General features: G+C 40.6%; 1 protein-coding gene across 1 annotated transcript in view; it reads right to left on the bottom strand.

Annotated features, from left to right (window-relative positions):
• Positions 1 to 1,373: 1,373 nt before the first annotated feature.
• The window catches only part of LOC148144487 (scavenger receptor cysteine-rich type 1 protein M130-like), a 32,409-nt gene continuing 9,130 nt past the window's right edge, over positions 1,374 to 24,652 (bottom strand). Inside the window, exons 3-15 of the mRNA XM_087975344.1 lie at positions 18,247 to 18,279; positions 17,213 to 17,527; positions 16,355 to 16,669; positions 13,666 to 13,980; positions 11,636 to 11,953; positions 7,802 to 8,119; positions 6,275 to 6,615; positions 5,758 to 6,088; positions 5,621 to 5,662; positions 5,320 to 5,436; positions 4,055 to 4,162; positions 2,675 to 2,788; positions 1,374 to 1,483 (exon numbers count right to left, since the gene is read on the bottom strand). Coding sequence (XP_087831470.1) covers positions 1,374 to 1,483; positions 2,675 to 2,788; positions 4,055 to 4,162; positions 5,320 to 5,436; positions 5,621 to 5,662; positions 5,758 to 6,088; positions 6,275 to 6,615; positions 7,802 to 8,119; positions 11,636 to 11,953; positions 13,666 to 13,980; positions 16,355 to 16,669; positions 17,213 to 17,527; positions 18,247 to 18,279 — 2,777 coding nt within the window. The remainder of the gene's footprint in view (positions 1,484 to 2,674; positions 2,789 to 4,054; positions 4,163 to 5,319; positions 5,437 to 5,620; positions 5,663 to 5,757; positions 6,089 to 6,274; positions 6,616 to 7,801; positions 8,120 to 11,635; positions 11,954 to 13,665; positions 13,981 to 16,354; positions 16,670 to 17,212; positions 17,528 to 18,246; positions 18,280 to 24,652) is intronic.

The raw sequence follows: 24,652 nt of genomic DNA, 5'->3' as shown, positions 1-24,652 counted from the left end.
AATTGCAAGATAAACAAATATCTATGGTTTCTTTCGCACTCCTAAAACAATTTAATAGATCTCTGTGAAACAATAAAAGTTGCTTTCTTCATTAATTTAAACAATCCTCACGAAAGTATTCAATGTTTAACTCAAAAATAAATGTCAAGTTTTCCATGATGATTTTCAACATTACATAGTGCTCAAGATATTTCAGAATTTTGCTGAAAGCCAAGGCATCCCATTCTTTCCTCTGCATCAGAAACATTGGAACTCAGAGGGAAACGTCGCAATTGTGGGTTTGATGCGTACGTTGTAAAAGTTTGGATCGCACATCCAGTGCATGTCAACAGTGAAGGCGCCACCGATATGCGAGTTATCAGGGGAAGTCAGATGTATTTTCTGATTGCACAGCAGAGGTAACATGGCAACGGCTGTATCATAGTTCTATCGAATCATGCAGTGCAGGGAAGCTCATTTGGCCATTCGTAATCAGAAACAAACAACGGGAATTGCGAGAAAAACCCAGCATGTCTGGACACATGTTTGGAACACATCAAAGTTAAAGTTACAGGCCCGGTGACCCTTCTTCAAAGAAACACAGGAGCTTGTTTGTCAGTGTTGTGACTGCTACATGTTACAGGAGAGTTCTCACAACAGTAATTAAACAACTCTCTGTGAAAAAGGAGAGAAGGTGAAGAATAATGGAAGCGGATAACTGGGTTACAAGGACCATTGGAGCAGTTTTTCTTTTCCGAAAGGTCATTCGAAAACACTAAAATGGTGAAGCAGCTGATCAGATAGTCTGGGTTTCAAAGGCAACCGTGAGTTATTGGCATTTGTAATGTTCAGCTTAAGGAGACGTATTCTTCTTCGGGAATGGGGGTGAGTGCAGTTCCTGAAAACAACCACATCAAACGCACGTCTCTTTGCACATTACAAGTAAAGGTCCTAGGCTCTGTATTCCATGTGAGCTACAAGAACTAAACCATTCAAACTGTTGAGCACGTAAAACCCCATTTTTCATATCCTCCATACAGCCAGTTGATGACGCATTGAAACAGCAATTTTGTAGATTTGTAATTACAAAATTAGGTGAACATCAGCTATTCGAAGAACTGACACAACGCAGTGTATGATGAATAGCATCGAATTCATTTTTAAAGACGGTTCTTTATGCTTTTGAAATAAAAATCGTTCTCCAATAATACATTGCTTTCTCAGTGACAAGCTGTGGAAATGAGGCACAGGTTTGGACGTTGTTCTAGGATTTTCAGTAAATATAATATTATCATGGAATGGAAAGGAATTATGGCAGTGTGAATGCATAGAAAGGATGTTAAAGATGTGAGTATCTGTTATTCAACTCACCGAGTGAACAAAGACCACTGTCATCATCTGTAAGTGTGAGGGTGTTCATCAGGATCACTGTCCAATTGTAACTTTCCATCATGACAGTCTGCATCTTCAGTCTCAACATCGTCATACTCACCACGAATTCGACCTGGAGAGAAAGATGAGCATCACTGATACAAATTGAAATACACAACAACGATAACTAGAAAACGAGACGAATGTCTCAGATAAGGCCAGTGCTGGAAACTGAGAGCAGAAGAGTTAGGTCATAATTCTGAAGTTACGGAATGAGCAGAGTTGGTGCAAATTGGGATTGTTTTCTCTGGAAATGAGAAGGTGAAAGGTTATCTGATTGAATTATTCAAGATAATAACCCGGATAAGACAGGGAACATAAAGTAAACTACTTCAACTGATTAGACTATTTTAGCTCGAGAGGGGTTATACACAGAATTAATGCCAGACCGTTCAGGGAAGATGTCAAGAAAGGATAAAGCTGTACAGGGTTTGGAAGTATATTTCCCAAAAATTAGCTGATGTCTGATCAATTCTTAATTTTAAATGTGGCCGAGATTATTGTTGATCAAAGGTATTTATGGACATGCTTCAAAGGTAGGGAGCTGGATTTCGGCCACACCATAGTTTGGAATTATCTCATTGAAAGGAGGAAGAGTTACGAAGGGCTGAGAGACCTACCGCTGTATCTGTCTTGCAATTGATTGACTTGGAGCTGAGCATGCAGAGTTGCTTGAATGCCTGCGATGAGTCATGAAATGATGACGACTGTAGTTGGGGAAGACAGGAAGGAACATCACTCTATGGTGGAGAGATCAATGACCAAAGGCCATATATTTCAGAGAAGTGATGGGAGAATTAAACAGGAAATCTTCGACTTTCTGCCAGGAAGGGTGATAGAGGCAAAACACGCTCAAAAAAGTATTCAGTGATGCACTTGCAATGTCAAGACATACAAGGCTGTGGGCCAAGGTGTGCTGGAAAAATGCGATTAGAATGATAACCTGGTTGTTTTTGTAATGTTCAGCTAAAGGAGACGTATTCTTCTTCGGGAATGGGTGTGAGTGCAGTTCCTGAAAGCAACGACATCGAACGCACGTCTCTTTGCACATTACAAGTAGAGGTCATAGGCTCTATAATCTCTGTGAGCAACAAGACAGCCGGACAGACCATGGCCATGATCATGTGGTATCAAAACAGCGATTTTCCCTTTAACCAACATTCCAGTGGTCACACTACCTTGTGAGGGTTGAAATCGTTACGTTTTGGACAGCTTAGAGGGTGTAGGACGAAAATTAATTGACAGAAAGTGATGCTATACACACCTGGAATGCTGTTGGATTTCACCTCAAGATTTTCAGATCCGGGATTATTGTCAGTCAAGTTGTGGCTGGTGTAGTATTCAATGCGATTGAGTGAGTCCATGGAAGCATAAATTACTAAAAATAAAAATGGAGAGTTATTTTCAAACTCGAATTCCAAGAGAAGCCATGACCAATAAGATTTAGAATGAGGCAAATATTCTTCAACCAGAGGCTTGCGAATCTATGGAACACAGGTGGCGATTGAGGCCAATCAGTGTGTATTTAAAACAGAAATACAAAGGTTATTGATGAATAAGGGGATAAAACATCCAAGAAGAAGGCAAAGCAAAGTGGTTGAGAAGCACATCAGCCCTTATTGAATGGCAGAATAGACTCGATGAGCCAAATGATCTAATCCTGATCCTGTATGTCGTAGACTTATGGACTGTAGTTGAAGGTTTTATGTTATTAATTGTAGGGTGACAACAGAAAGTATTGTTCTTTAATCGTGCCTGTAGAAATATCTGGAATAATGTCAAGGGTACCCACTGCGGGAAGGAATATGATATAAGATCTAAGAGCAGGAGTACTCCATCTGACCGTTCCAACCAGCTCCGCCGTTCAATAAGATTATAACTGACCTTTTCGTGGCTTCAGTTCGACTTACTCACGATTTTAAAGTTCAAAACATTATTCACCCCAGTCCTAAAAACATCTGATGAGGCAGGGAATTCCATAAATTCTCAATCCTGTGGGTGAAAATGTTCCTCCTCAATTTAGTCCTAAATCTGCTATCTCTACTTTTCAGGCCATGTCCGTTCAAATAATAGTCATTTCTAATTTTATTCCAACCAAAATGGATAATTTAACATTTATCATCTACCAGACATTTTCTTTCCATTCATTTACACTGTATCTGAACACCTGCAAAGTTTCAGAGTCATATGCACACTTTCAGCACCACTCATCTTCTGTGATTCATCATATTTGTTTATACATTGATTCCTCAATTTTGCTTCGGCTCTTTGGTGCTGTTTAATCCATACTTACTGCAAAAGTTATATTATTTTAAAATCAATGACGAATTGATTAGTTGTCCAGCCATCTGAAGGGGTCAGGGTGGAACCAGGGTAGAAGTGAAATTGATAGTTCTGTTTGCATTTTCAAATATATGCCAGAAATAATCTATCAGGAATGTAAGGCAGTGGGAATTATCATATTGAAATTCTTCATCTCACGAAATGCGGACAGAGACACAGTTAATGAGATAGCTTCTCACACACGACGACTGTGTATTAACTATTAATCATGTTCATTCAGTCATTGATCATGGAAGACTGCAAATTAAATGGAAGCTATGCTTATCCAGTCATGATTTACTGTACAATAGGAAATATATACCTGGTCCATGTTTGTGATCCGTCCTCTTGCCAGGGGGAATATTCTCAATTTCTTCATAAATTCCTTGGTACAAACCAAGGCGTGAGCCTCTGCCACCAAGGAAAAGTTCTGTTGAATAAACAAGAGACTGGTCAGCATTTGTAGCTGAACACTCGCAGAAACAAGGTGTTTATATCTGAAGAACCAGGGGAGAGAAGAACGAGTTCACACAATGCTGTAGATTAGAATCTTCACACAACGTTAACTGATCGCTGAAGGGAGAACATCTTGGAAAAACAAGTGAACAGGCCATGAGTAATTTCCATGTCACATCAGTTACCGAACCTAGTATGTTAAACAGAAAGAGCGAAACGCTCTTGTTGGTATAAATTTGGGTGTTTTGTTCTAATTTTGCTGGTTCAATATCTATTCAAGAAAATTCTCAGCTCGCAATGGTGCGTGTGAGTGAAGATGTTGAGTGCAGAAAATGAAACTCTTTAATGCAATGAAAAAACGAAAATGCTAATAACCTATATTTTTAAAAAAGACTTGATACCATTGAGGAGATTACAAATTAATGTTCAACATACCGTGTTGCTAACAAACAAGGTTGATAATAATGTTGTTAGAATTGGACTAATTTCATTAAACAATTGCATAATTATGACAATTAGTTAAAAACAAAAACGTGAGACGAATGAAATAAGGTGCACCTTGATGACATTGATCGTGATAGACTAAGTGCCTAGTTTTTCTGGCTATATGTAAAGGAAAATTAAGAGCATGTGAAAGGATAGAAAATGATTGTTATTAGTGTTGATTTTCATTGCCAACTCGTGGAAAATGGTCCCCAAGCAAACGCTTTTAAATTATTGTGCAAAGTACAGAAGTATCATTTGCTCAGTCAAGGGAAGCCATTTGTTGCCTAACTGGAAAGTGCAGTCTTTATATTTCTTTCCCAATGATAATGACTGTAGCAACTCCACATTACACCTTAATTCAGTTTCTCTCCAAATATATTGAGCGACTTGATGCATACTTCACACAGTTAGAATATTCTTTTAACTGCTATTTACAGATTTGATGCATTTATCTGAGTGTTTATTAAAACTTCGCATTTCATTGGGCAAAGTCCCTCGAAGAAAACAGACAGCCAAGAAGTGCCGCACAATCGTGATCATCTCAGTCAAATGCTCGAAAAGTGCAATAAAAACGTACAGCCCCGAGAACGTATGCAACAGTGAAAGTGACGCAGTGTTATCTCAGTTGGTAGATATAATGCTTACCTTTCATTTGCAATTTTCTTTGCATGACCACCAGTAATGCGACCAACTCACAGATTAACAAGACTCCCAAAGATGAACAGACGACAACAGGCATGGAAATAGACGGGCTTTCCTGCCCTGAAAGGAGGGAGTACAAATGGGTTTAGCATAGTTAAGGTCTGCCATGGAAAATTGTAAATAATCATCATTAAGGAAACAATGACACTAGCTTCCAAATCGTGAAAATGCCAACAACATCAATGTCACTTTTCAGGAAAGTAACGCGAACACAAATACTAATAATAATATCAGTCATAAATACCCGCAGGTGGAGGTGAAGGGGAGACCGTCACCAACTCGGATCCTGTGGAGCACAAAGTACGAATAATTATGAAGGAAATCAAATAGTTGCCCTGATTTTTAACATTAATGGCGCACGTCAGTCAGCATCAATCTTACCAGAGCACTTTACGCTGGCAATTTCCTTGTGGTTACACTTGCTGTTAGCTGGAGCTGCGGAGAGACAGTCCAACAGAGAGAATTCTCTTCCCTTACACTTCACATCATTCTGCCAGATAACATCTTTCTCCTGGGAGAGAGCGGCCTCATCTCGGGCTGATAGAGCGAAGCCACATCCCAGCTCTCTGCAGACAACATTAGCATCAGTTATATCCCAGGAATTGCCACACAACGTTCCCCAGCGTTTATCGCACATGATTTCCACTCTTCCAGAACAGTTGCTGCTTCCTCCATGCAAGTGCACACTGTCTTGCGTATCTGTGGTACAGAACTGATTATTATTGAATGCAGTACAAAGCAGAATCTCCAAGAATTCGCTCATAGGGAAAGAAGACGCACCTAATTGTTGATGGCAGTAAGTTGAACTGAGGGTCTGCTCCTTTGTCACATTGCTCTCTGTTGGAAGGAGAAAGATGCTCAGTCTATTGGAAATTCATGTTTGAAATGACACCCGAACATTGAGAAGGCTTGTCATGTTACCTGAACAAACTACACCAGCATCTTCCCGGTGTTGACAGTCATGTTGACCCCACGGATCTGTGTGACATTGCCACAGTGTCGACTCGTGTGACAGACACTCCATCTCATCGAGCCAAATAGTTCCCGTTCCTGCTCCGAATGATTGAGCGTCGTACTCAACATACTGGAACGCACCACAGTGCAGCTGTTTACAAATCACTTTGGCAACGTGTGAATCCAATGTGTCTGAACACACTGTTCCCCAGGTCCCATTGTAGAACACCTCCACTCTTCCCTCACAGCCATGCTTTCCATTCACCAGCCGCAGGTCCTTGTGTTCTGTTCAAACAATAACACATACCCAGATTGTTAGATTGTCCATATCGCTGGTGTGCCCTGTGATTGCCGAAACGAGCAGGATGCGTGATATGAACAAAGGGAATTGCTGGAGAAACTCAACAGAATCTGTGAAGAGAGAAAGCACAGACAAATCTTCAGGTCCAGTGACGCGTATTCTGAATTGAGGAAGCGTCACTGGACATGAAACGTTGTCTCTTTGTCTCGACGGATGCTGCTTGACATATGAGATTTTCCAGAAATTTTCCTTTTTGTTTTAGATTCGCAGCATCCGCGGATCGTTGTGTTCAGTTTTCTTCATGACACATATTGCAATGAAAAAAGGAGTGAGCCAAATGTGCATCGTGCATGGAGTTTAGAAGGACTTGACCAAGGCACTACTAGAATCTGGCGAACTGTTTGAGAACCCGAAATGGTCGAGAAGCAGAAACTGACAGAAAACAGAAAGCCTGTGTTAAAAGTAAATTGTCCACTTTGCAGAAGTGACGGTCCACTGGAACTGGTTCTGATATCATGGCTGTTCAATTATATATATATATATAGATATATATGCAATCAATTTTAATTTTGTATCACCAGGGAAGTTTCAAACTGCTCAGTTGGAAGCAAATTACGGAATCTTTTTACTGCTTCTGAAAAATCATGAAAACCGCAAGTGCACAGTAATAAACAGGCAGTACAGGTCTGATACAATTGTACAGGAGCTGTGTCTGATGCAGTGAAGTCTGCTCGGAAACATAAAGAAAAAAAATCTCCCTTCATTTTCGATTCACAAATAGTTCGATAGACACACGAACAGGTCTCATGTTTCTGGTCGCTCAATACAAAAGTAAAGATCATAAATTTTGGAATTAATTTTTAGTAAACCCTTTATGACAATCAGGACAATATTGGCATCCACTTGGAGTAGTGACAACAGATCAAAAATGACACTTTTCATGACAAACGCGTCTTGTATCAATAGAAGGTTAAAAAAACTAACAGAAAAGCAATTTAGATTAGAGAAACGAAGTGCTCTTTCACTTTTTGTGCACATGTAAATGTCAGAGATCGTTTCTTTAAATTATTGCCGCTGCTCTACATTCTTTCGAATTCAGTGAACATACGTCAGCATGACGTCTCACCTACAAGATTCGCACAAAGTAATAGCATTAAAGAATGGCCTCACCCGAGCACATAATTCTCACATCCTCTTTATGAGAACAGTCGTCTTGGTGACCCAATGGTACTGAAGGACATTCCCAGAGAAATGATTCGTTTCCAAAACACTTCACATCCTTCCAGCAAATGTGGCCTGAGCCCGGTCCAGAGGAGGAAGGGAGTGTCATATCCAGTGCTTTTCCACAACCCAGTTGTTTACAAACGACTTCAGCGTCTACCACATCCCATGAATCATCACAAACTGAGCCCCATATTCCATTGTAGTAAATCTCCACTCGACCAGCACAAGGGCTTCCACCATCTGACAGCCTTAACTGAAAGTGATCTGTGAAACAATTACATATTCAATACACATTCCCTTCATCACTCAGGGCAACATAGTGTATAGATACAGGAGAGAGCGTTTTAAATGTTCTCATGAGAAGTACTTATTGTGCTGAAACATAATTTCTTACAAAATTAATCGATCAAGTGTAACCTTTTAGCAAGAATGTACAGCACATAAATGTTTCAAAATATCTTATTGCACCTGGTACTGCCAGGTTCAGTTTCCCGTTCTATATTGAACATTCCGTGAAATATTTTGCAAACAGTTGCATTTGTGCTTTCTCTTCCTGCCACTCCGCTTCTGTCTGTCCACGCGTTACTTTGTCTAATGCTCACCCTATTTTATAGTGCACATAACTGTACGTTCGTCCAATATAAATACCGTCTCAGCTTTCATTCATCAGTGCACATGAGAATACTATACCTTACGAGAATATAACTGAAAGACAACATATATATTAGCATGACATCAATAGCACTTTGAGAAGTTGTAGAAGTGTAAATACTGAAAGGGGACGAAAAGTCATTTCAGGTTATTATCACGTGTACTGAGATACAAAGGTCCAGAACTAATTCACAGAATCACCGATTTAAGAAGTCTTCAGCACAGAGAAAGAACCTTCGGCCCACCAATTCTGTTTCTGTCAAAAACAAGCTCCTAAATATTTTAATCTCATTCCCAGCACTTGGATTCGTCCTTAACTCCTTCGCATCACAAGTGCACATCTAAATATATCTTCGATTTCCCTAACGTTCCTGCATCTACCACATTTACAGGCAGTGAATTCCAGACTACTCCCCCCCCCCCCCCCCCCACAAGTGGATGAAAAAGAATATCCTCAGGTCCCTCTGAACCTTCTGTCCATCACCTTAACTCTATGCCGCAAGGTAAGCAATTGCATAACATAGGGGAAAGATTCCTTCTTGCTTATTATACACCTCAATCCTGCCCATACTCAGTCGTATCTGTTCAAAGGAAATGAATCCAAATCTGGCTAAGTTGTCTTCATAGCTAAATGTTGTTCATCTCAAGAAAATCTCGAATACGTTTCCCCCTGCATTGTCTCCATTACTGTCAAATCCATCCTCTGATATGGATTCCTTAACTGCACACAGTTTTCTGCTCTGGTCTAAATCATGCTTCTTGCAGTTTGAGAATAAACTTTTTCGCCTTAAAACACTGTCTTCAGCTTCTAACGAACCATTTTATGATCTTTATCGAGGAAAAGTGAAGCTTCCATCAGGTCAACAGCATAACAGCTATTTGTAAGTTATTCTGCACAATGGAATTTTTGACAACTTGTGCGCTGGACCTGACACGAGAGGAGACCTTCCCTGAGCTCACTGCTTGCAAACTGCTTTTCTGATTGATGGCAAGTCACGCATTTGCTTATATCTACCGCACAGCAGTCCCCTAACTTTAGTTCCAATGCTGTTGCAATGTCCCCGGTTGTAATTCGAGATGAGTACTTAACACACAATCACCAAGAAGCCATTGCCTCGACATTTCAATGATCATGAAAGCGTTCCTTCAGGGTCTCATCACCATCCCGAGCTACATAACGCACAACGACTCCCAAAATATTATATAATTGCAGTGCGGCGACTTCGCATGTGAAACATCTCAAGACATTTGTTTTGTATGGAATCCGTCTCTCGTGCATTATCTGCAAAATTCAAACTGCGCTTTCAGTCTCTGCAATGCTGCACGAGATCAGAAGATTCTCAGAGAAGATAAAAAGCTCTACTAATTGAAAGAAAAGCGATCATTTCAAGTAATGGAGTCCTAGACATATCCAGGACAAAAACAAATCCTTCAGTCCAACTCCTCCATGTCAATCATATATTCTAAATTAATCCACTCCCATTTAACAACATTCCGCGCACATATCTCTAAACGTTTCCTATTTATTCACAAATCCAGATGCCTTTTAAATGTTGTAACCGTACTATCCTCCAACACCTCACTGTCAAGATATTTCATACGTACAGCCTCTTTTGTGACAAACATTGTCCCTCAGTTCCATTAGAAATCTTTTCCTCTTACTTGTAACCTCTGCCCTCCAGATTCGGATTTCACTATCCTGGGGACAATGCCTTGTCTATTCACCTTATGCATGCCCCTCCTGATATAATAAATTTCTGTCAGGTCTCCCTTCAGCCTCCGACCATCCAGGGAAAAATGCCCAGTCTGTTTATCTTCTCCATATAAGTCAATCCTTCCAACTCTGCTAACATCACTGCAATTTTTTTCTGAATCCTTTCAAGTTTACCAGCATTGTTCTTCTAAAAGGGTGGCCAGAATGATACACATAATTCCAAAAGGGGCCAACCAATGTACAGCCACAGCATGACTTTCGAACTCTTGTATTCAGTGGCACGGATCAATGAATGTAAGAGTACCAATCACCTTCTTCACTGCACTGTCTCTCCATGCCTCCATTTTCAATGCACTTAGAGTCTGCACACCGAGGTCTCATTGTTTGGCAACAATCCCCAGGACCTTACCATTAAATGTATAAATCCTCCTCGGATTTTACTTATAAAAAGCCTCACCTCATATTTATTTAAATTAAACTCCAATTCCCATTCCTCGGCATTTTTGCCTGTCTGAACAATATCTGTTTATAGTCATTCTCATCAAAATTTCAAATCGCAACGCCAACGTCACTCTCACAAAATTAGAAATTGCTGGTGAAATGCAGGAGGTTTACTGGCCTCTTTGGGAAGTGGCGTTAGCATTTCAATTCGAGTGACTCTTTATCTGAACTAACGCATTCTTTGTGCACGTGTGTCAACTTTACTTTTGGGTTAAGAAACTGTAATTAGATTAGATTACTTAGAATGTGGAAACAGGCCCTTTGGCCCAACAAGTCCACAACGACCCTCCGAAGAGCAACCCACACAGACCCATTCCACTACATTTAACCCTTCACCGAACACGACAAGCAATTTAACATTGCCAATTCACCTATACTGCACATCTTTGGACGGTGAGAGGAAACCGGAGCACCCAGAGTGAACTAACGCAGAAACGGGGAGAATGTGCAAACCACTCAGACAGTTCCCTGAGGCGGGAATTGAACCCGGGTTTCTGGTACTGTGAGCAGTAGTGCTTATCACTGTGCCAGCCTGCCGCCCCTTAAGACTAGATTAAATTCCCGACATTGTGGAAAGTGGCCCTTTGGACCAACCAGTCCACACCGACCATCTCAAATTTAACCCACCCAGACCCATTTTCCTCGGACTAATGCAAATGACAATCTGCGGAATTTAGCATAGCCAATTCACCTGACCTGCCACGTAATGCTTGTATCTGACACAAAAATGGTGTTAATTTCTCATATTCATCCATCTGCACCCGCCGCCCACCTCAGGTCTGCTGATATCCGAGCGATGAATAAATGGTTCGAGTGACACTGACAAGCCAGTGGTGTACATTCTCAATTTACTCAGCAGATGAATATTTGGCTTGATATATCTGAGCTGGTTTAAATGTGAAGAGTCTACTTACCTGAACAGAGGACCCCTACGCTACTGCCTTCGATGTCAGACGAATTCAATGTGTTGGAGATCCTGCAGTCCTGGAGCTGTGATTCATGTCCATGACATTGGACAACATGTACCCACGAACCACCATCACTCTCCCCGTACTTTGAAGAATTATATATTTCTAAGGCATAACCGCATCCCAGCTGTCTGCAGACAACGTTGGCATCATTCTGATCCCACACGGTGTCATGCACTCCGCCCCAGCTTCCATGAGAGTAAACTTCAACTCGGCCATCACAGCGGCTTTCTCCATTCACTAGTCTTAGCGCCCAATTTTCATCTGCAAAATAAGAGTTACTGAGAACAGCGATTGAAATGAACACAGATATTCGAGAACTAACAATCATAGGAAAATGTGTGATTTGCAATCATAAAGATATTTTGTCCATTTACTTTTTCAAATACTTTCATCATGTCATTACATTTCTTCTGAAAAAAAATTGAGAGGGGCGTGGAAATAAAAGTGCTGCTATTCTGGCATTCGTTGAAAATAAAGTCTCGTCTTTAGCTAGCGACCCCATTCATTCAGGCCGACTGTCAGTCTGCAGATGCTACTCGTATGCTTTGACCATTTATATGTTGCCACTACTCTCATGGTTGACGGCAGAGCATGTTGCACTGAGCAAATGACCCGCAACATGACTGAGACAACGGTCAAGAAGATAATGGAAATTGAGGAACAAGTCTGTTTGAGAATTATGACATTCAAAACACTTATGAAAATTTGGGATAGCACATAAATTTTAAAACGTGATGCTGTCACTCACTAATGTAACTGCCAATATTCTCCATTTTCTTTTGAACATTGTCTCCACGCTATTGATACGTCAATATCTTTTATTAGAAGTTATGAATACATCTGAGTTCTGCGGCGCCATTTGTGCAGATTCTGATATTCCCTGCCAGGAGTTGAGGGCAGAATGTCATGTCGTAAAAATGTTGACACGAGTAATTCAGATGCTTTATGCATTCTCTGGGGGAATGTTGGAAAATGTATGCTTTGGAATTGGAGCCCAGTTTCAGCTCGTGAACAGGGAAACTATGAAGAAATATTGAAAACAAAACTCATGCAGCCCCTAATGTTTGTCAGGAAATCAAATCTGGTTTCCACATTTGATCTGCCCGACAAGGTCTTCAGGCTCATAAAAGAGTGACAAAATCATAACTAAAGGCCTGTAAAACCAACTTAGTTAAAATGAAATCAGGCATCAGCACCAATCCTGGCCTCACCAGTCACATCTCCGTTCCCTGAAAGACTAAGTATCAGAATAATAATCGTTAAAATGTTCGTGAAATATTCCAAATCTGAAACAGTACAGATAGTTTAGAAGCACTAACACAATTAGTAACCCAGGCAGAATGGATGCATTTTTGGAGAGACAGGGGATTGACATTTGAAGAATGCGGCAGTTATATGCAAAGATTTAGGAAATTAATTATCACCTTGGATGGCATTCAGAATTTTTTTAAAAACATAATGTACATTTAATACAAAATAGCTTCCGAAAACTCAAGTGTCGTATCTCAGAACATCATTGTGCCAAATCAAACATGGCCTCTTGATTTGCAAAGTGGAGGTAGAAATTAAGACCTGGTGCTGCTGAGAGTGCCCGAAATTCCAGAATGGCAGCTGATAAATATCAAACTGAGTTAATAGTCTGGAACGGAAAGTTAGTCTTAGCGATGGTGACAGTCAAACGATCATCAATTCTCCTTACAACTCATCTGGCTAATACTTTTCCTTATGGAAGGACATCTGCCGGTCTAACCTTTTCTGACTGACATATGACTGCGGATTATTAACCATATAGTTGAAAGGTAATGACTTCCTGAAGTGAACTAGTGCACCAGTTAAACCGAGATTAATCACAAAAGACCAACAGGCCGTGGGCTCACCAGTGACATTCCATTAAGGTATAAATAAAATAATTCCAAACTTTAAGTACACAGAAACACTGTTTCGCAAAAGAGCAATGGCTATAAAAGACACACCCGAGCAGATGACATTGGCCATATTTCCATGTAAACAGTTGAAGCTTTCCCCATGAGAAACAGGACAATTCCACAGTCGTCGCTCGTTTCCATGGCATTCATAGTTTTCCTTCCACACTGGTCGGGCTCCCCTCCCAAATCGAGCATCTCTCGGGATCGACTTTACAGTCCCGCAAAAAAGGTGCTCACAGACCACATTGGCGTCTTGTAAGCCAAAGTAATCACCGCACAGCGTTCCCCACTGCTCTCCATGCAGGACCTCCACTCGCCCAGAGCACCTGTTCTCCCCACCAACCAATCGGGGACCATTGTTTCCTGTTTTGGATCAAATAAAGAAACAAACGTTTGCAAATATCCACGCACTTGTTCAAGATTCAAAAGAGAAAATAAATCGAATCTCATCCTCCATTGCCCAATACAATACGTGACAGTTACAATGTCTTCAAAATAATTACGATTATTTCATGAAAATCTTTCCACTATTCACATTTAAAGGGTATTCCCAAGATAGTGATTATGATCATTTACCTCAGTCCTGGAAAACCTATGAAACGAGGGTGTAAAGGTTGACTTGATGCAGTCCATAGTTTGATAACAGCAGTGTACTTTTGGTCCCGATTGCTTGTGCAGGTTAGATTGACTTTTGCAATCATGCAGTAATGCTTAACTCAATTTACTGATGAATACGTGGCTGCATTCTTGTTAGAGAGATGTGGTTGATGGTGATTTAACCTGATGGTCACTATTCATCAGCCGAGGGTTGAGCTCAGAAGGTAAGGACATCCATGGCAACTTCAGATTGTGGGGGTAATGAACCAACGCTAATGGCGTTACCTTATATCAAAGACAAGTCATTCAGACCACTGACGTAGCCGATTCCATCAGGGTGTTACAATACAGTGCAGCTAACGAGACGAATGTATTAAATAATTATTTTTGAAGGCAATTTCTGAAACATGGGCAACAAATGAGTTTACAAGTTTGAGGCAATTGAGATAATTATAATGTTAAAAGTTTTTTAGTACAGTAAGATGTTGAGCGTCCGGGTGACCAAATCATGACCAGTGCATCAGATGCTGGCTGCAATATGCAGTTTCAATAATATTAACCTTTATTCTGCCATCGAACCTACAGTAATGAAATCAATTATAACCTGTGAAAGTGTACCGTTTGGTAGAATGTGACATGGACTTCCCCGAATTTGCATTGAGATGCAGAGTAACACTTCAAAATTAGCCCCTGGTACCATGCATCAATGTTTTCAAACCATTATTCATGACATCTCCCAATTTTAGTAAAGCATGCAAAGAGAGCAAAACAGATAAGTACGTGACAGATGAAACTTTAAGCAAAGAAGTTTGAGGCAGTATATTTTGGCAGCCTGGAAAATGACTTACAGCGTGCATTTAGATGTTTTCACCTTTTCCCTCTTCATGTTGTGAATAAGTGCACTTAGATATAAGTGTTGGAGCTTCAAAAGCTGAGATACATCAAGTTGACAGAATACTTGGTAGGGTAGTCAGCAATGCAACTTAAACTTAAATTTAAGAATAGAAGAATTTAGGGCAGAAAGAGAGAAATAATTCCTTTGCGTTTGGGAAGATGGGAAAACATTGCTTATAATTATGTGGAACACATAATTGACAAAGTGTGTCCTGGCTCTTGAAGAGATGCATGCTTGACTAATGCGTATTGGACAGGTTATGGATCATATTGAAGCAATGAAGCTGGAACTGATAGAGGTATACGAGAATATTACTTGATGAACAAAGCAGCAAACGAAAGAATTTACTGGACCTGCGAATTGATCATCGAAAGAGTAACAGGAAATAATGTTACGATTTGGGACAAAACGTGCACAGTATTGCATATTGGAATGTAATGAATCATTGTTGTGGTTCTGTTCGCCGAGCTGGAAATTTTTGTTGCAAACGTTTCGTCCCCTGTCTCGGTAACATCCTCGACAGGGGACGAAACGTTTGCAGCAAATATTTCCAGCTCGGCGAACAGAACCACAACAACGAGCACCCGAGCGACAAATCTTCTCCCAAACTTTGAATGTAATGAATCAGACTGTTGACAAAGTGCATACCATGCAAAATACAACGTGTTACGAAGGCAAGATAAATTTACAGCAACGTGAAAGTTAAGAGATTGGGAAGGGACAAGTAAGTAAGGGACAGAACGGTGAATAAATTACCATGATAATATCTATCAGCCAACGAGTGTTTGTGAGCTGGAACTTCTTGCTGAAAAGTTTGTTGGCAAGAGATACCTTCAATGATGCCATCCAGTCTGTTAGCATTGTTAAAAACTACTGACCCGATTATGGATCACGGAGATTTAGAAAATAAACAATTGTCTTGTCATAACTTAAATTGTCTGAAGTTCACGTCAATGTATCTGTATCGAACAATGATTCATATTATCCTCCATGAGCGACGTTTAGTCAACGTCAACACTAAAGGGTATTGACTGTGGACAGTTGAAGAAATGTCTTTCCCACCCCAAACGCAAACGTTTTAAAACGTTTAAATTTCGAATAATTTCGTGCATATTTTACCTCATCACTCTTGTGCCAGGGAACATGAGAATCTTGAGGATTAGTTGAGTCAGGAATGCCAGCGACATTACGCTTACACACATTAAGCGGAAATGTGTCTTTTTCTTTCGGTAAGCTTGTACTCACCTGAACATATCAGGGTGACATTGTTGTGTCCAGTGCAATCCTGGTGCGTGGTTGAAGACCGAGGGCACGTCCCCAGCTGAGTCTCATTGCCCGTACATTGAAACACCTCGGTAGCCGTGAGAACAGCACTGCCTCCAGAATGCATCGAGCTTGAAACAGACACCGCGACTCCACAACGAAGCTGTGCACAGGCCACATTGGCGGTTTTCAAATCCCATTCAAGCCCACACATTGTTTTCCAGGTGTCACCGAACTGAACCTCCAGTCTTCCAAAGCATTGGGAATTTTGTGGTACCAACCTCAGAGCTCTGTGATCTGAGATATTTTTCAAAATCAGAGCAATTTATAACAACAGTGACTTAGATTATTTTCTGATAAACGTTAATGTGATTAATTTTCGGTCAGGTACATCTGGAAATAAATTGTTCCTGCAATCAGTTTGCTGCCCTGTCGATCTCATTCATGTTCACCCACAACTCCGACCCTTATCTAATCTGACAGAAAGTGACTTTCAACCTAGAGATAAATGGCACAAAGTGATTCTGCCAGCCAACTCAATGTCGAACCTCAGTATGCATTGGGTTGTAATTGTGATAATTCCTGCAGCGCAGTTCTCTCAATGTGGCTTCAAATGACATCACAATCGACACCTATCCTGCCCCTTTACCGGAGTGGAAACGGTAACAGGAATTCTTCAAATATTCACAAATTATATTGTAACACCGAATAAATTGGGGGTTTTGTTAGTATCATGTTAATAATATTTGGATAGTTGTCGTTGTATTATCATATCCCTTTCTGGTTCCAGACAGCACTGACTTGTGATAAACCTGCACAGAAATGGCAATAGATTTTTACCTGAACAGACGACACCAGCATCATTGCCGTGTGAATAGCTGTGGGGATCCCATTCCTGTGATTGACACTCCTTCAGAGCGCGCTCGGTCCCGCTGCACTCAACTTTCCAGGTCACAATGGGTCCGGATCCTCGTCCAAAGTGAGCCCCGCCCGGGGCAGAGACCGCGGTCCCACAGTCCAGCTCCCGACACACAACTGCAGCATCCGGCAGGTCCCATTTATAATCATGCACAGTTCCCCACTGCCCCTTGTAGTGAATCTCCACTCGGCCAGCGCAAGGACTGCCCCCATTCTCAAGTCTCAGCCTCACTGTCTCTGTAAATATAGAAGTGGTCACCAACGTGAACACTGCTTAATTGTAAAATATCGAATCATCGCCTGCATTCCCGGCTCACAACGCAACGGGAGTGAGGGCATGGCAAAAATGCAGGCTATCGCAATATAACTCAGGATACGTAATGTGGATGGAGAAGGGCGAATGGTCATTTGAAAAAAAATGATGCCGACTCACAGAGAGCGAGGGTCAGAGATCAATTTCTATGGAAACATATCCTCTAAAGTGGCCAACGTGAGTACATTTTTATTTCTCATTCATGGGATGTGGGCACACTGAATAGCGAGAAAAACACTCTGATCCGCCCTGCAAACATCTGAAAATGAAACAGCATTTCGGTCTCCCACGGCCAGAAATATTGTGGGATGTCCAGTCATGTGAGCATGATGTCACTGCTCAATTGTGAGTGAAATAATTTATATAAATTTCCGCCAGCAGCACTGCGTGTGTAGGTGCATCTTCACAGTATCTCCATGTGTTGTCTCTCTATCTGAGAACGGCAGTGTGCGGAGGAACTGAGTTTTCACACTCTGCTCCCCTGAAATAAGAAACCTTCAGGAATAATGCATCCCCATTAGTTAGGAACACACAGCTGTTCAACTTGCACATGAAGGCAAGGAGATCATCAGCACAAGTTTGTGTTTGAACGGAATCATCAGAATATAGGTTTTGCCTGTATATGAAAAAAAAGTGCAATTACCTTTACGATCGGCCTGAGTGTCGCCACGTCTGCCTGAAATAGGGGGATGAAAATTGAAGTGTTACAATTCAATTTAACACGTAGAAATAAATTGAACAAATGCAACAAATGCGGGCAATAATTATCGCTAGTTTGCCAAATAATCCTATTTTACACAGAGGATGGTGTTAGTAGGGAATTAGCTGCGAGTGGAAGTGATTGAGGTGGGAACATTAACAACGTGTAAAAGAGGTTCGGACAATCACATGGATAGGGACAGTTGAGAAGGATATGAGTCAAGTGCAGAGAAATAGGTTTTGTGTGGATTGACATTTTGGTTGACATGGAACAGTTTGGGGCAAAGGGTCTATCTCCGTGCTATGACTATATATGATATCTGGAAATTTCACATCCTCATTTCATGCAATGCTGATAAAAGCAGGAAATATAATTACTGCAATTATCAATTATTGTCTGTTTTCTTCTAAAGTTAACCGAATTGTTTCCACACAGAGAGACACGCTGCCAATTCTCTGACTGGTCTACTCGTCACTGCATTTCCTCCTTCCTTAACATTGTGATGATCGCCAAAAAGAGCGATAATGCTCCCCAGTTACCAAAGCTTTCAGCATTTTAGAAACTTTAGTGTATCAGCAATACTGAAATAAACAATGACTAACAGTGCTTCGTCAGCAACAAACTTCCGAAAGTGTTTTTTTAAGTGCTTACCAACTTTAATATTCGACTTTATTATGTTCCCCTATCTACATGGCGACAGTATCACGAGATTCACTCAACAACAATATCCAGCAGGAATTTTCCATTTTCCCAATTCTGGAACATGACGTTTTACGATGGATTGAAAGAGGCAGTTCAATATGTCACTGTCCACAAACCATTCCGTGATCACAACAGAGGAAGAAGGTCATTCGGTCCAAGGGGCCTGTGCTACATCTTTGAACAAACTGCTTAACTTGTTCCACCCACGTTCAACTGCACTTGGGACAGGATGGTGATGAACACGCTATGTACTTCTTTTTTAAAGGAATATTCGAGTGTTTACTGAGTTGCCCTGTTATTGATGTTACTAACAATATATTGTCCTCCTCTCCCAAGCTGACAGAGGAATCGAAATATATTTTCAATTTAAATTTAATTACATTTTCTCCCAATGCGTGATATATTTTGATGATTTTTAGCTTCCTGAGAATACTATCCCATACAATTTTTCAAAAATTCGATAAGCCTTGAATTGCTTGTTTTGAATCTCAGAATAATTTCCTTAAAACTTTCAAGCAATCAGACAACACGGGTCATCTGTCCATTTGTTAATAGATGGTCGCTCACTGTGATGTATTCAATCCGTGCTGAACAACCTCTCTCATTACCTGCATTCACCGACTTGACTGATCGTTCACCTCTTTATCATTCGTATGCAATATCCTTACAATGTAATGCTAAATCCTAATTGTTTTTTAATGTAATTGGTTGCAGGAAATGAACAGGAAAAATTTAAAAGAATGTCTTGCAGGTTGGCCCGTTCATCAGACGTTTGATATTCCTTTCTAACTGGAGAGTTTTGGAAAACAACAATTCCGGATCAGATCAGTGACACCATTGTGAACTCTCTCACTGATGGGAGAACTGATGCAAACTAAATCTACTGAAAGACTGTTCGTCGCGATTTCAGACAGATGGAACTATGGAATAAACTTGTCTGGTTTTGAACACGTATGTTGTCCTTTTGAACTACTTTTGAGAACATTTACTGTCTCACATGAAACACTACAGAGGACATAACTTTCAGCGTTGAATCAAGTGACAGTCGGTACAATTAGTGTCCTACACTTTTCACACCGATAAAAGAACATAAGAACTCGGAGCAAGAGTGGGCCATCTGGCCCATCAAGGCTGCGCCGCCATTTAATGAGATCCTTTCGTGGATTCAGTTATACTTTCCCGCCTATCCTCCACAGCCCATAATTCCAGTACTGTTCAATAATCTATGTATCCTTGTTTTAAATGCATCCAACAAGCCTCAACTCCTTCACTCGGCAGGGAATTCCACAGGCTCACAACAGAATTGGTGAAAAAGTTACTCTTCACCTCAGTCTGAAATCTCATTCTCCCTATTTTAAGGCGACGTTCCCAGGTTCTAGTTTGACCCGTCAGTGGAATAAACCTCCACGCTGCTATCATATCTACTCCCTTCATAATTGTATAAGTTTCTGTAGGAGTCACCACTCATTCTTCTAAATTCCAATGAGCGTAGTCCTCGTCTTCTCAAGCTCTCCTCACAGGCCAAACCTCTCTTCTCCAGAATCAATGCTGTGAACCTTTTCCGCTATCTCTCTACTGCCAGTATATTACTCCTCGAAAACTGAATAATGCCTACTTCAAACTGAATCGCTGTATTGAGAAAGAAGTCAAGTTGATTTTCAGTCTGCTTCAGCCGGACATGAGGGACATGAACGTCACTTCTTAACTGTAGTGCTTATTTAGATTTCAATAAATAGTCATTATTTGACTGATATTTTGTAATTTAATTAAATGTCAATCAAGGCAGGGAATATAAAGAAACAAAATTATTGACAGCAGCAACAATGCAGAATACCTGTCCTTTTTGAACGCGAATTAAAACTGAACACATGTTAATTACTAAATTTAGAACTAAACAATGCATTCAACTCCCGTTTGATATGACTTTACTCATTCATTTTTTAAAAAAAGATCAATTAGACTTTACGATCTACCCGAGTAGTAGAATTATGTCGAGAATAAAGAATTCATGTCTTCGTAAAATTGAAAACAATGAGTTGGACATGGGTGCCTGCAAGGGATCCTTGTATTTCTTCTTGGCTAATATCGAATTTATAAAAGAACAATAATGGATTAAGAAGTCTGCTATCCATTACTTCTGCAGGAGGTGAATATTGAAGTGGTTTATGCAACTTACAATTTCATATTTCATGCACTTCCCTAGTTGTTCAACAAAGATCTACAAAACATAATGATGGAGCCGTTCACCATCTCGTGCTTTGTCATCTGATCCAAGAATGTTGTTACTTCTAGTTTAGCAAATATGAGATTAAGCAATCCAATTTGTCCCACTGTTTCACAAATTGAGAAGATTCAAAGCGCGAGATGAAACAAAATAGTGTACAAGTGATGCAGAACCAGAGTAAAATTACTTCTCTTTCAAATCTATTGTCTCATCTTAGGAGCCACTGAGACTGTTGATCTCGAAAGTACACAAAACTAAACTCAGAAATCTTTCTTTCAATGGTTTTGCATCGGTCCCCAATCAAGTCTCCTTCAAGTGCTTTTAATTAAATTATATGCAACAGCGTCAGGACATCTGCCTCTGCTCGTCAAACTCACAACATAAACCATTTCACAAATTAAGCCAAAGCAATTCAGACACCAGGCTGCTGGCAGAAAAGAAAAGTGCATATGGAAAATCTGAAACAAATATGAAGAATGCTGGGGAAACCCAACACATGCGGAGAGAGGAACAGTGTTAAAGTTGCGACTCTGTTGGGACTCCTTATTTTCTATCCTTCTGTTCTGAGTGATCATATCAGACTCGCAACATTAACTGTGTTTCACTCTTCATTAATGTTGACAGATCTCCTGTGTTTTAAAAAAAATTTCCAAGTTTCTTTAAGGTATGAAGCTGTTATGCATACTGCGCAAAGTTCATGTTAATAAATGTATAATCAACCTCCTTTCTTCATATATCAGCTAATAAAATAATGTTGAAAGTATTCACACATATAGAATGTGAAACTAAGTCTGAACGACTTGAACAGTGTTGATATGCATGTCTTTTTTATCTTCTGCCATATAGCTTAGGACAAAATAGACAGCAACTAAACTTTAAAGGAGATAATACCAGTTTAATCTTCTGGATATAAAATGCAATCCACTCTCAGTGTCACTGTACCCATTATATGGGTGTAAATGGATTGACCAAATACAGCACGTCAACAAAATCTAGGCACACTAGTTACTCTAACCCAACATTTCGATCTCGAGAGATTGATTTAACCTCTGCGATCTGCTTTATGGAAATGATCCACAACATGCCGACGTAAGCACTTAATTCATTAATATACATGGAAATATATCGGAGAGCCAACGGGAGAAGAATGAGAAAGAAGGCTTCAATACTTTGGATAATTCATGATGCTGGATAAGTAGGAGTAAATTTTCCAGAGAATGAGAAGCCGAACTTACCACAAAGCAATACAACTCCGTGTACATGAACTCTCTTAACATACTACGCCATAGCATTTACAGAATCTTGTTTAACTTAGACTCCCTACAGTATGGAAACAGGCCAAATGGCCCAACATGTCCATGCTAACACTCCGAAGAGTAACCCAACCAGACCTATTCCCCTCTGATTAATTCACCGAGCGCAGTGTGGGCAACGTGGCATGGTCTGCACATCATTGGACTGTGGGAGGAAACCGGAGCACCTGGATACACAGGGACAATGCATAAACAGGGACAATGTGTAAACTCCACATAGACATCGCCCGAGGCTGGAATCAACTCAGCCACCATGCCGCTCCATATAATGATCTGAACTGGGATGTCCATCCTTTCACTACAAGTCCAGAACAGGAGCCAGATTTACAGCATTATTCACTTTCTGACTCCTCAAGAGTAATAACTGTGAGCAATATACAAGCCAGCGCTATGAACAGACATTCGCTACTTACATTGCTGCAATAAACTGTAACACACTTTCAAAAGCTGGAAGGCACTTGGCACAAAGAAATCGGCTTCACTTACAACCCTTGCATTAGCTGAAGAACTTAAAGCATTCACCACCAAGATTCAGCCACCAAAGTTGCGCCATCAATGTTAATTGCAAGAACTCAGCTAAACTCCTTCCCTAACTGAACAAAACTGCAGCCACACTACCTAACAAGGTGCACAGATAATTAAAAGCACCGGCACCTGCAAATTCCCATCCTGATTGGGATGGCGACATTGTTCCTTCACTGATATTTGGTCAAGATCTGCAATTCTCTCCTCGCATATGATGATGTACAGAGGGTCAATTAATGCAGTGGACCATGAGATCAGGTGACCGCCACCTGGAAGGATTTTCTGTAACATTGACCAAACCAGACATTCCCACAGTTTTGAACAAATAGAAAAAGTGTTGTGAAATAAATATCCTAATAATGATTTTCACCTCTCCCATTTGTCACTAAGAAGAAAGTTGGAAAAGGATTTATTTTGGATATTTCATTTTTGAAAGGCTTGCGTGATGAAAATTGTGATGTTAAACAATATTGAGGTAAACATGTTAATTCCACATCAAATAGTGGAAAAAATCTTGAATGCGTGAACGTGAATTTAGTAACATATGTAAAAATCACAACTCCAGATTACAGTCGAGCCAGTTTATTTGGAAGCACTAGCTTGAGGAGTGCTGCTCCTCTATCAGCACAACGACATGATGAAGGAGCAGCGCTCTGAAGGGTAGTGCTTCCAAATAAACCCCGTTGGACTCTAACATGATGTTGTGTGAATTTTAACTTTGTCCACCCCAAACCAACACTGGCTCCTCCACATTAAAGTAACCTCGGTCCACAAATAATATCACAAAACGGTCAGGCAGACCATAGGTATAATCTGAGAGTATAATTCATTTGTGCATGAGTTTAATTAATGGTGACATAGTGCTGACTGATGTTTTACTGACACCATATTCACTGTTAGCACAGAGTCTGGTGCACCCAAATGTAACAGACAACCGTTACAGCTGGTCAGATTTTGTTGAGAAGATTGGGATTGCTTTCTTCTTGGCTTGTCTTCAGTGATAACACCGTTAGCAAAACAAAAAATCGAAACAAGATAAGACGCCTGAACTACCTCCATATTTCTATTCAGATCATGTTGAAAAGTAAGTCTAGTACAACTGCCATCAGAGAATGGGTACAGCTCTCACCAGAGAATAGGAGATATGTGTAAAGTGAGTTCAAGTTTTCGAAGAGCTAACTCTGCCAACAAAATGATATTACTGTAAGCCCTGCCTCAATTTGCAGCTCTCTTGCCTCGACACAGAAAGGTAATTGCTCAAACCCGTTTCAACCGGTTTGAGCATAAATTCAGTGCTGAAGGAGCAGTTGATGCACGTATCTTAGAGTCCTCGACACTCTGTGGGAAAAGAAGAGGGTGAACCCTGTCGGGTTGTTCCCTCAGCAGACTGTCCAAGTCATTTGGCAGAATGCTTCATCACCAGAACGTTCTAACAAGCACGAAGACGTCGCTTGGCTTGTGGTGAGAACGGCACAAACTGCGAGATCCCTCATGTACACCTGGCCAGTTTGCGACTACCCACACTGCTCTCTAAGTGGATGTAGGGTTTGGAAGGATGGCAGGGGACACGGCAAGTGACCATAAA

This window comes from Chiloscyllium plagiosum, unplaced genomic scaffold (assembly GCF_037043375.1).
Source record: "Chiloscyllium plagiosum isolate Xiang-an unplaced genomic scaffold, Cpla_swu_hap1 HiC_scaffold_27, whole genome shotgun sequence".
Lineage (NCBI taxonomy): Eukaryota > Metazoa > Chordata > Chondrichthyes > Orectolobiformes > Hemiscylliidae > Chiloscyllium > Chiloscyllium plagiosum.
Note: the sequence above shows the minus strand (reverse complement) of the source record. Positions and strands in the feature narration are given on the sequence as shown.